The sequence below is a fragment of the Dipodomys ordii genome, unplaced genomic scaffold, assembly GCF_000151885.1.
Source record: "Dipodomys ordii isolate 6190 unplaced genomic scaffold, Dord_2.0 Scaffold149, whole genome shotgun sequence".
NCBI classification, from domain to species: Eukaryota; Metazoa; Chordata; class Mammalia; order Rodentia; family Heteromyidae; genus Dipodomys; species Dipodomys ordii.
Genome location: NW_012267365.1, coordinates 814,792 through 827,866, shown reverse-complemented (window position 1 = coordinate 827,866; position 13,075 = coordinate 814,792). Strand labels below are relative to the sequence as shown.

Below are 13,075 nucleotides of genomic sequence, written 5' to 3'. Positions count from 1 at the left end.
ACCACTTGAGCCACAGCGCCACTTCCGGCTTTTTTCTTTTTGCTTATGTGGTGCTGAGGAATCGAACCCAGGGCCTCAGGCATGCAAGGCAAGTGTTCTACCACTGAGCCACCTTCCCAGCCCCTGTTTTTTCAAAACTTCTATAGGTGACTTGAAAATTTACAATTTTTTTAAGCTATATCAACTTAAAAGTTTACTGCATTGCATTACTGCCAATACAGGACAAAAGATTGGGCACATAATTTAAACAGATGATAGCAGCCAACACACAGAACAAAGATCATTCGGCAATAAATTGTTTTCCTTCTTGTAATTTTAAGAGCTTTGAGGGGATTATATGCACAACCCCATTTCTTTTTAAAAAAGTTGTCCAAAGGGGGTTGGAAGATGGTTCACTGGTAGAGTGCTTGCCTTACATTTGCACAAGGGCCTGGGTTCGATTCCTCAGCACCACATAAACAGAAAAGGCCGGAAGTGGCACTGTGGCTCAAATGGTAGAGCACTAACCTTGAGCTGAAGAGCTGAGGGACAGCGCCCAGGCCCAGAGGCCCAGGCCCGAGGACCAGGAAAAAAGTAAAAATAGCTGCCCAAGTAACTATTCAAAAATCAGCTATCTATATGTTCCCCTCACAAAGGGGAGTAGCACCTATTTAACTGGAAGAATTTCAAAATAAAACAATAAAAACCTAGTTAATCTATGCAGTTGTTTAGATCTGTGGTGCAACAATGAGACGTATAAGTTGTTATGCTGAAAACAAAGTTTACAACTTTGGTGGGGGAGGGAGAGGGGGGAGGATGGGAAGGGATGGGAAGGGGAAACAAAGGAGGAGGCTACAATGCTTGATAAGAAATGTACTCATTGTCTTGCCCATGGAATTGTAACCCCTCTGTACAGTATTTTCACAATAAAAAACAAACAAACATCTATACAGGGAAGAACATGCTTTTACGGGCATTCTCAAACAAGTTTGCAATCCTCTTCCTTGGCCACTAGATGGAGTACTTGAGGCTAAAGTGTGTTTCAAGGTTTTTAGTGGCCCATCTAGTAATAGTACCAAATTAACAGAAAAGTATTAGAAAACAAAAAATGGCAACAGCCTAAAAAGTTAATTTTAATTTAAAAGACAAAGGTGAATTAATTTTTAGCAGTCTAAGTATGTCCCAAAACCCTACAGATTTCCACCAATATAATAGCTATTTTCTGATTACACACTATTGTGAAAGCTCTCTTCAGCTTAATTTTACATTGTAGGAATGTTAATGATATACTCTGATGGAATGATTTTTTTTTTTAATTTAAAAACTCAATTGGGGCTGGGAAGGTGGCTCAGTGGTAGAGTGCTTGCTTTGCATGCATGAGGCCCAGGATTCAATTACTCATAACCACATAAGCAGAAAAGGCCATAAGTGGAGAGGTGGCTCAAGTGGTAGAGTGCTCACCTTGAGCTGAAGAGCACAGGGACAGCACCCAGGCCCAGAGTTCAAGCCCCATGACCGACAAAAAAGAATAAAAATAAAAAATAAAAGCTCTCTTAAAGGGGCTGGGAATGTAGTTTATGAAGCCCTGGGTTCCATTCCTCAATACCACATATACAGAAAAAGCAGGAAGTGGCACTGTGGCTCAAGTGGTAGAGTACTTGCCCTGAGCAAAAGAAGCTCAGGGACAGTGTCCAGGTCCTGAGTTGAAGCCCCAGGACTGGCAAAAAAAAAACTCTTTTAAAAATGACTTAGATGAATACAGTATGTTACCATGAAATTACTTACAGCATCCTTTTTTGTCCACATATGTTTTCCTGTTGTACAACCTTCTTGAGCCAAAAATGTGTTAAAATCAGATGTTTTCCTCCTACAACAGCTCCAATATTTCATCCTTTAACAGAAGAAAGATTTCACAATCAATGAAGTCCAGAACTATTATAGTGACAAATGATTTTAATAAACCAAGTCACTCATATGACTCGAAATATAGTCCTTACAAGTATTACATTATTAAAGTGTTCCAGATATATATTATATATATTATCAGGAAGACTAATTTAAAATTGAGGGTGTTTTATACTGATTGTGTAATCCAAAATTACATTTACTCAGTAATTCTGAGTAAAAGCAATCAAAAACTGAAAAAATTTAAGTCTGCTTTCCACTGAAAACCCACACTCTGGAGCAAAAGCAATCTTCACATTTTAATAACACATTGAAAAACAGATAAACAAATTGAAAAGCAATGTCTCCAAATAAGTAAAAACCATTATTAATTTGTGCAGAAAAATACAAACACAACAAGTTAAGAGTCACAACAGAACTACAAGTTTAAAACCTGAATCATGAAGTGGCTCTGACTCAAGTGGTAGAATGCTAGCCTTGAGTACAGAGGCTCAGGGACAGCACCAGGCCCAACTTCAAGTCCCACAACCAACCAAAAATAAAAAAGACCTGAAGCATATGAAAACAAAAAACTTTAACATAATACTGTGTCAATGAGCTATAATTTAATGTACAAGATAAGCTCTCAACCAAGGACTGAGGAAAAGAATGGGATTCCTTGAATAAACAGTCCCGTAACAGTACTAAATGTCTGACAATACAACAGGATATATTTTCCAAGAAAAGTGAATTTAGACTATACATATACTGCTGTATATACCTGCAATCACAGGGAGCTAAATCATGAGAATTGTATCTACACAACTTAGTGAGATCCTGCATCAAAAAAAAAACAGAACGATTGAAAAATACTGGATTGGGCTAACTGCAACTTTGTGTTTTCATGTGTTAAGATGAATCCAATTTTTAGGTTATTTTAGTGATTAAATGGGAATGTAGGTAAAATTCTATGTAACATTTCATTGTAAATAACTAAAAATAAAGGTTCATCATTTCTAACTTTTACCATAAAGTAAATTTGTCATGCATAAATTACCCCTCATGGAATATAGGTACTCCAGAATGATATACACAGACTTCTTCTAGACTTTGCAGACCCTGATATGTCTAAAAGAAAAAAATATAAAGCAAAAGGAATTAACTGGTTATCACTCAATTACATCTCAGACATATAGTACTATGAACTTTGTCAAACATGCAAGAAATAACAAGAATCATATTTAACAGTGGTTAAGTTCCTTCCAAGGAGCTTTCATTCCGTTAAGGAATGAAAAAAATTACCTATTGTAAGACATGATTAAATTTTAGGTCCCTATGAGAGAAACTAGTAGAAAAGTATACAACAAAGTATATTAAGATTCTTTCAGCCGGGCGCTGGTGGCTCACGCCTGTGTTAATCCTAGCTACTCAGGAGGCTGAGATCTGAGGATCACGGTTCAAAGCCAGCCCCGGCAGGAGAGACCGTGAGACTCTTATCTCCAATAAACCACCAGAAAACCAGAAGTGGCGCCGTAGCTCAAGTGGTAGAGCGCTCGCCTTGAGCTGAAGAGCTGAGGGACAGCGCCCAGGCCCAGAGATCAAGCCCCACGACCGACAAAAAAAAAAAAAAGATTTTTTTCAGCCTTTGGAGTATGATCCTATCCAGCCACATTTGGGTATTTAATATCAGTTAATTTAAGTATTAAGTCCAACATATCTGGAAATTTTAGAATGATGATTTTTTTAATCCCTACAACTGGTCAAACAAGTGGCAGAACTATATGCATACCCATAGTTTTTCTGGAAGATATGGGTCCTACAGCTGCTGTAGGTGAAGACTCTACAGATAAATTCATAAAAATGTTAACAAAACATGGGTGCAGCTGGTAGCACACTGTCTTTCAATTTTTGTATTCATATTACAACAAGTACAAAAAATAAGATTTGGTATAAGTCTCCCTACTGCCCCAACTCTATTCCTCTTATCTTTTTGGAGTTGATGAGACCACATCTAATCTTCCAAATCTCTGAAGCAAAATTCTGAAGGTCCATTTCAGTTTCTTCTCTCTTCCTAACATATAGTCTACTATGTAGAAAATTAACTACTTCCAATGAATTTGACCTGCAAATATTTATTAGTTTAGTTTCTCTTCCTCATAAAGTAGATTTCAGGTGATCAGACTGTACTGTTGTCTACCAAGTCATTCTCCACCCCTTCATTTCTTTCCCTTACCATCTTATTAGTTTCAAATTACAGCAACAATCTTGGTATGTACCATGCACTTCCTACAAAAATCAATTCCACATGTTTTGAATATCTAAATCTGCCTCTTAACAGAAAAATGTTACTCTAAGGGAAAATATTCATAGCCCTGAAGTATTTGTGAAATTAGACATAGAACAGTACTACTCATAAGAGACGGACAAACCATGTTTTGTGAAAATTATAAATGACTTCTGTTTATCAAAGGATAATGAAAAGGCACAGTACTTTGGCAAAAGACTAAAAATAAAGGTAAGAGATTGTACACATTTCACTAGTAAAGCTGGATAGTAAACATTAAAACAGGTACACAACATTACTACTAGGAAAGTATAAATTATAACCATACTATACACTTTAAGTAAGGCTTAACTTCCCAGTATTAAAGAGTGTACCTGTTACTATGTCCTTTAATTTGATGCAACCAGATTTAGTTATCATTCTTAACTATTTTTAATACTACTTACTACTCATCTCATTTCCACTAGTTATGTCCTCTTTATTTGTCCTCTTTATTTTTCTTTCCATGTTCAGAACTGTTATAACTGTCCAAAACTCGATAGTGTCTCCATTACTCTCTCATTTACACTAACTTTCTCATTTCAAATTAGCATTCCCATTTTGTTACTGCTGCTGCTGTTTTGTTTTGTTTTTGTCAGTCATGGGGCCTGAACTCTGGGCCTGGGTGCTGTCTCTCAGCTCTTCAGCTCAAGGCTAGTGCCCTACCACTTGAGCCATAGTACCACCTGGCTTTTTCTGCTCATGTGGTGCTGAGGAATAGAACCCAGGGCCTCATACATGCAAGGCAAGCACTCTACCACTGAGCTACCTTCCCAGCCACCCCTACCCCTACCTCCACCCCTGCTGCTGGCTTTTATATTACTGGGATCTTGAATTCCAGGCCTCAAGCTGTTGCTGGGGTTTCTTTGCTCATGCCTGATGCTTTACTAATTGAGCTATGCCTCCAGTTCAATCATTGCATTTTATTCACTACCTCTACCTCATGTACATGTGAATATACTTACATTTTAATTTCATAATAAGTGATCTCAAACTTAACAGAAAACCTAAAATCCCACCCAACTTTTACTTTCTCAGTTTATGGCATCACCATAATGAAGAAATATAATCCATAAAGCAAGTATTGCCAATACTTTCCAAATACTTATTCTACATGGATTTGCTATGTGCTAGGTACTGGACTACCATTCAAAGCTAAAACTAAGAATAAAGCAAAACCTACTATTTCAAATCTTTCCATGGAGGCAATCACAAAGTGAATAGATGATACCAAAATAAGTCAACAGTGCCACTGAGGGGAAAAAAAGGAGAGGAGAAATAGAGGGTATGTAAACAAGAGAAAGTCTGATCAACATGTTAAATTGGGTGTAGCAGAAAGATCAAGAATGAAGAGAACATGAGAACTATAAAGTAAATTAAAAGGCCAGTCTAAGCTACACAGTGAAACCCTGAATCAAAATAAGTACGTAACCTCAAACACTTCTACCTAAAACAGGTAATGGCTTACTATTACATTTAGAAGAGTCTAAATCGCTCTTCATCGTTACAATATCTCCATAAGCTGGTCTATTTCTTTACCCAGTAGTTTGCTCTTGTTCAAGTTTTTCTGACCCAGTATTCTTTGAACATCCCATCTCTAAAGCCTCTAATCATGTTGTTCCCCTCTATCCATAGCTCTCTTCCCAAGATTTAACAACTCATTTTCTACATTATTCAGAATCCTGATTTAGTGTCACCACATGAAAAGAACTTCACTGACAATCTTAACGACACAAGTTCCTTAGTCTGCTTTATAGACATGTCTAACAATTTCTAACATCTATTTGCCTATTTGTAACTTCCCACAAGAACAATGTTCTAGTATCTAAAACAATGTGTAGTACATGCTAAATGCTCATGCTCAAATTATATTCTATAATTGTATTAGACTGTTTTTGTTCAGTCCCTAATCCAAGTTTGTAATCTCAGCTGTCAGTATAATGCCCAAGATATAACACACAATTGTTTGCTAAAATGGTAGTGAATACTTCTTTGCTTTAAAATAGTTTCAGTGCAATTTTATCTGTGTAATCCTAGCTATTCAGGAGGTTACAGTCTGAGGATCAAGGTTTGAAGACAGCTCAGGAAGGAATAGTCCTTAAGACTTATCTCTATTAGCAAGCAAAAAACAGAGGTGGTAGTATGGTTCAAGTAGGAGAGCACAGCCTTGAGCAAAAATGCTAGGGAGAGTGCCTGGGCTCTGATTTCAAGCCCCAGCACTGGCACCAAAAAAACAAAAGTTTTATTTCATAACATCACAGATTTAGAATACATACCTTTGAACACCCTCCATTTTTACATGAAGTCCCAACTTTAATTTCATCACCATCTTCTTCTAAAATAAAAAATAATTATTTTACCACTGTCATTTGTAAAAAAGGTAAACAAATTAAAATATTAAAATAGAATTTCACTGTAGTACCATTCTTTTTTTTTTGCTAGTCATGGGGCCTAAACTCTGGGCCTGGGCACTGTCCCTTAGCAATTCAGCTCAAGGCGAGCACTCTACCACTTGAGCCACAGCACCACTTCTGGCTTTTTCTGCCTATGTGGTGCTGAGGAATTGAACCCAGGGCCTCATTCATATATGGCAAGCACTCTACCACTGAGCCACCTTCCCAGCCCAGAAGTACCATTCTTAAATAGTAATATGTCATATTTTCAAAATGTCATATTAAAAAAAAACTTTAGGTTTTATTAAGATCACCAAAATTACGTAAGAGCTAATTATATAATGTACTATCTTTATTTTGCTAAAAGAGAAATCATGAAATAATTTTTGCCTCCTCATTAGGCATAGGTCAGAAAAAAATTAAAGATACTTAATATTAATAAACATTTTCAATTATCAAAGAAATTTAAATGTTATTCTCATATTCAATAAAAATTGAACAGAAAGAATCACATATTCATTTTGTGGAATTATTTACACTTAAGAAAAGTCAACTCAGTGGGGTGCTGGTGGCTCATGCCAGTAATCCTAGCTACTCAGGAGGCTGAGATCTGAGGGTTGCGGCACAAAGACAGCCCGGGCAGGAAAGTCCGTGAAACTCTAATCTCCAATAAACCACCAGAAAACCAGAAGTGGAGCTGTAGCTCAAGTGGTAGATCACTAGCCTTGAGCTGAAGAGCTGAGGGACAGTGTTCAGGCCCAGAGTTCAAGCCCCCACGACCGACAAAAAAAACAAAACAGAAAAGTCAACTCAGCAGGGCACAGGTGGCTCACGCCTGTAATCCTAGCTACTCAGGAAGCTGAAATCTGAGGATCCAGGTTCAAAGCCAGTCTGGGCAGGAAAATCCGTGAAACTCTTATCTCCAATAAACCACCAGAAAAGCTGTAGCTCAAGTGGTAGAGCGTTCATCTTGAGCTGAAGAGCGCAGGGACAGCGCTCATGCCCAGATTTCAAGCCCCATGACCGGCAAAAAAAAAAAAAAAAAGAAGAAGAAGAAAAGTCAACTAATTATTACATGGTGGTATATTTTCAAACATATTTTGCAAACTACTTCTGTGCCTACAATGACTGCTTACATTGTTCAGGAAAAAATAATAAAGCTTACCTTTCTTTTCTTCTTCACTTCCCGATGACAGTTTAAGTTTATCGAGTGCTTGTTTTAGGGAGGCAGAAATTTTTAATTCCAAGTTTGTCATTGGTTCATCTGGGCTGGAGAATTTCAAATCTTATTACCATTTTTATTTAACATATCAAAATGTTTATGCATACTTAAGCTGTAAAATGTGCTTTATGAGAAGTTGTGTATCAAATATTCCTCATGAAAAGCATTTTACAAATAACTGCAATAATTTACCTACACTTAAACTTTTAATAAAGTTTTTACATTAAAATATCTGCCCTCAAGTAGTTATGCCATAGTATATTCAATTATTTATGAACAGGGCTAATAGGATGGAGTAATGGTAGAGGAAATGACCCCAAAAATAACATCTATTCCATGCCCAAGCAAAATGCTGAGACCATAATAGGCAATCTTTAGCTGAGATCTAAGGACTGTGGTTTAAAGCCAGTCTGGGCAGGGAAGTCTGTGAGACCCTTATCTCTACTAAACTACTAAAAAAACCACAAGTAGAGCTGTGGCTCAAGTACTGCAGCAAAAGAAAAGAAGCTCAGGGACAGCATCCAGGCTGAATTTATGCTTATTCTTAGCAGTAGAGACCAATTTACCTATGCATCTTTTACAGATAATTTATTTTATGTTGGCCTATAAAATCAGATATACTGGCAAGGCAATTTCTACAATGATAAAACCTGCTCAGAATGACTGTTTTATATACTGTTTACAGCTACTCATCAAACCAGTATTAAAAGCATTAATAAATGCAGCAATAACATATACCATCTCCTTAGCCACCTGGAAGGCTGAGAGGTAGGAGGCTTCATCAAGTTTGAGGCCAGGCCATGCTACACATCAAGATCCACAGCAGCCTGGACTACATAATGCACAGTCTCAAAAGAGCAAAAAGAAGACAAAATATTTCATTTCCCTCACTGCCTCTAATGTAAAACTATTAGTAACCCTTCATTTAAAAATAGCATCTACTCATATTATTGTTATAGTAGATCCCGCAGAAACATAGAAATGAAGAATAGAGCCAGGGAGCCCTCTCATCTTTATCATACATCTGTGTGTATGTGTGTGCATGTGTATGTATGTGTGTGTGTGTGTGTGTGTGTGTGTATATATATATATATATAATTTTTTTGAATTGACCAGCAAGACACATAGACTAAAATCTTTCTGAGTAGTTTATCTGTACTTCCAAATGTAAATGGGAAACAGGCATCAGGTATCTTAGGGTTCTTATCCTTGTTCTATATTATTTGATAGATGAATTAAAATTTTACTGGGGTTGTGAATTGCTTCTGAGCTATTTAACCAAATTCATAAAGGACAGAGAGCATAAGCCATTTGTTTAAATGCTGCAGTTTGGTTTTAAAACATTTAGTACTCAAGTGCAGTTTACCTTGTGTAATAAACCTAGTACGCATGTAGCAATTTCTTTTTCTTTTAATTTTATTTTATAGTAAGGATGATGAACACAGAGGTTACAGTTAAAAGTAATGAGTATATTTCTTCTTGAACATTGTTGTATGTAGGATTTTCAACATCCTATTTGATCAAAAGGTGATTCTGAACAATCTAATTCTACTTCATAATAAGTAAAAGCTATTTTAAGACTCAGACACTTCACCTAAGCACACAGATTAAAAGCTAACATCAGTAGAACAGTAGTTGTCCAGCATCGTAACAGTAAAGTGATTAGGCCTCTTTTTCAATTCAAACTAACTCCATGAAAAACCAACTTTACCATGCCACAAAATAGATAGGCCTAGCAAAAGAAAGACATGTGACTCAACTCAAATGGAACATGCATCAGTAGTCATAGTGGCATAAGCAAAATGTACAGAGTTCATCAAATTGAGAAGGTATAAATGAAAAGGTTATGTAAGAGAAAAACCAAAGGGTGGCCTATATAGTAGTTACAAATGCTACTAGGCAAATAAAAAAAGGAAACATTAAGAACAACTGCTACTACTCAAGTTTGATGAAATAAGCAATGACATAAAGCATACCTGGGTCTTTTTATTGCTTCTACTGGCTTGGGGGCTTGAATGATGTGTTCCTGAAACCTGGGTTTCAATTCAGATAGTTCTTTCTTCTCAGTAGTCTTTACTTCAGGCTTGACTGGTTCAGGTGGTTTCTCACTATTATGTCTACCTTTAGTACAGCCCTGTTAGTAAAAGATACTAATTATGAAGCATCTACTTCACAGGCCATGAAATATTTTTATTGCATGGACTCATTTTAAGAAATGAAAAACAAAACTCCAAATTTGCTATTATTTGTAAAATAGTTTTTACCTCTCATACTTAAAAAGAAAAAGCCTTCACACATTACTTATATCATTCACAAATTAAGAAGTCCTTGACTTTATAACCCTGGGCAAGATAATGTCTAAGGTGTAGGTAATGACAGTTTTCTTTGTGTGTGTGTGTGTGTGTCAGTTGTGGGGCTTGAACTCTGGGCCTGGGCGCTGTCCCTCAGCTCTTCAACTCAAGGCTAACGCTCTACCACTTGAGCCACAGCACCACTTCTGGTTTTCTGAGTGGTTTATTTGAGATAAGAGTCTCACAGACTTTTCCTGCCCAAGCTGCCTTTGAACCATGATCCTCAAATCTCAGCCTCCTGAGTAGCTAGGATTACAGGCGTAAGCCACCAGGGTTTGGCATGACAGTTTTCTTTCTTAGTGGTATATACAATAATAGTGCATCTCAATGATATCTAAGATTTGATAAGTAATTGCCTACCAGTTCCTTCTTGATGTTTTTTCAAGACTACTAAAATCAAGAACCTAAAATGACAAATGAGTAATTAGTATCTTATAACCTTAGTCTCCCAAACAGACAAATTATTTATTTTAGAGGCTGTAGAAAGTAGGTAAACTCCATTTTAAGGGTAAGGTATTATCTGGTAATGAGGATCCATTAATATATACTACAATTTAATTCAAATCCAGTACTTCCTATAATAGGCATTTTTAAGGAAAATTATCAAGACACAAAACAGTACTTACTACAATGCTTAAGAAATCAGAAAAATCAGTTGTTCTTCTCTTACAGCAAGACCAACCCTATAAAAGGTAAGAAAGAAGCACTGAAAAATTTATCTCCTTAGAAACCATGACCTATATACATCTTGGTAAGTATTTCATAGAATCCTAAAGTAATTTCCATATACAAAATTTCAGTTTGACAATTCTGTACATGGTTATCATAATCAAGTAAAATGATTTTTAGTGTTTGATTTTTAATAATTAGTATCTTATGGATTATTGTCAAAAACACCTTAAAGTAGAAAACCATGAGTAACATTTGATTCCCCCAAAAAACTAGGTTAGATATTATTAAAAAAATATTGTATATTTGAGCTAATGATGCAACTTAGGGGCAGAATACCCTAAACCATCAACAACAAGAAATCATGATCACATACTTAAAGGATCTGGGGAATAAGTGAAGGTGTTTGACTTAGCGGAATGCCAGCCTTACAAGCATGAGGCCCCTTACACCCTAGAACCACCAAAAAAAAAAAAGGAAAAGTAGAGGAAAGATAATAAAAGATAATATTACCTACTGCAGCTCAAACAGTAAACACTCTTATTTTCAGAGCACTAGAGATTACCATAGCAGCCTTCCAGGCATTCAACTTTGAAGTGAAATGATCCTTTCAGCTAGAGACAGAAGGTATAGAAAATGTACTAATATATGTGTAATCTTATTTAACAGAGGGTATCAAATGGTCTATCAAAAATGGCTTTAAATTATCATTTCTAATTCCAATAGGGAACAAGGAAATAGAAATGCAAGAGTCTTCAGGTACCAAACAGATTACGAACTGATCTGTATGTATCTACCTGACCTCTTGTTTCTCTGTCTATTCTATAAAAAAGTATAATCCTGCTGCTTGGTATAATATACACTTTCAGGTTTAATCTCTTTTCTTTTTTAAAAGAAAAGTCTGAATTACAAAACAGTTAATTTTCCTTTTGAAATTTAATTGTATTCTGAATTAAGATGAACCAATTACCACAATCTTAAATATATAGAGGGCTTAAACATCACCCATAATCAAAAATTTTATTCTGGGGACTGGGAAAATAGCTCAGTGGTAGAGTGCTTGCCTTGCATGCAGGAGGCCTTGGGTTCAATTCCTCAGCACCACATGAGCAGAAAAAGTCAGAAGTGGCACTGTGGCTCAAGTTGTAGAAAGTTATGCCTTTAGCTGAAGAGTTGAGGGACAGCGCCCAGGCCCAGAGTTCAGGCCCCACAACTGGCAAAAAAAAAAGTAAAAATTAAAAAAAAAAATTTATTCTAAAGCTGAGCCAGTGGCTCACAACTGTAATCCTAGCTACTCAGGAGGCTGAGATCTGAGGATTGCAGTTCAAAGCCAGCCTGGGCAGGAATGTCCATGAGACTCTTATCATCTCTCATTAACTAACAGAAAACCGGAAGTGGTGCTGTGGCTCAAGTGGTAGATTGCTGGTCTTGCACTGAAGAGCTGAGGGACAGCGCCCAGGCCCAGAGTTCAAGACCCATGACCAACCAAAAAAAAACAAAAAACATACAGACATAGTTATGACAGGTACTGGGACATATCACTGGAAAGCCATCAATACAAACTAGGTGTTTACAAATACCAGTGCATGCCAGTGCCTATCTAGCTATTCAGCACTACAAGAAAAAGGATGTGGGGGGGGGGGGAGGAGGGGGGGGGTTGGGGGGGGGGGGAGGATGGGAAGGGATGAGAAGGGGAAACATGTAATTGTAACCCCTCTGTACAGTATTTTCACAATAAATATATATATATATATATATAAAACAAACAAAAAAAGAAAAGGATAAAATGTAAAATCTGACTATTCTCTTGCTGTCTTTTCTTGAGTAAACTATTCTTTTCTTTGAATAGTCCCCTTCTAATGTTAAAATATTCATTCTTATTAATTTCTTGCTTGGTTAAATAAAACACTGACAATGTAACATTTTATCTGAAATTTAATGAGATATAAAATTCTATAGTTTCTGTGAGGTTAGGCTGACAAAAATATAGAATACAGTAGAACAAATACAGTAGAAGAAAAACATTTTTAGCTACTGTAACGGATTTTTTGGGGAGGAATCTGGTCGTGGGGCCTGAACTCTGGGCCTGGGTGCTGTCCCTCAGCTCTTCAGCTCAAGGCTAGCGCTCTACCACTTGAGCCACATCGCCACTTCCGGCTTTTTTTCTTTTTGCTTATGTAGTGCTGAGGAATTGAACCCAGGGCCTCATGCATACAAGGCAAGCGCTCTAACACTGAGCCACCTTCCCAGACCC

The 13,075-nt window shown here is 36.8% G+C and overlaps 1 protein-coding gene across 1 annotated transcript in view; it reads right to left on the bottom strand.

Annotated features, from left to right (window-relative positions):
- Window positions 1-13,075, bottom strand: part of Chordc1 (cysteine and histidine-rich domain (CHORD) containing 1) — a 20,721-nt gene that overhangs the window by 2,613 nt on the left and 5,033 nt on the right. Inside the window, exons 3-8 of the mRNA XM_013032099.1 lie at window positions 10,779-10,835; window positions 9,778-9,935; window positions 7,745-7,848; window positions 6,463-6,521; window positions 2,921-2,991; window positions 1,765-1,870 (exon numbers count right to left, since the gene is read on the bottom strand). Coding sequence (XP_012887553.1) covers window positions 1,765-1,870; window positions 2,921-2,991; window positions 6,463-6,521; window positions 7,745-7,848; window positions 9,778-9,935; window positions 10,779-10,835 — 555 coding nt within the window. The remainder of the gene's footprint in view (window positions 1-1,764; window positions 1,871-2,920; window positions 2,992-6,462; window positions 6,522-7,744; window positions 7,849-9,777; window positions 9,936-10,778; window positions 10,836-13,075) is intronic.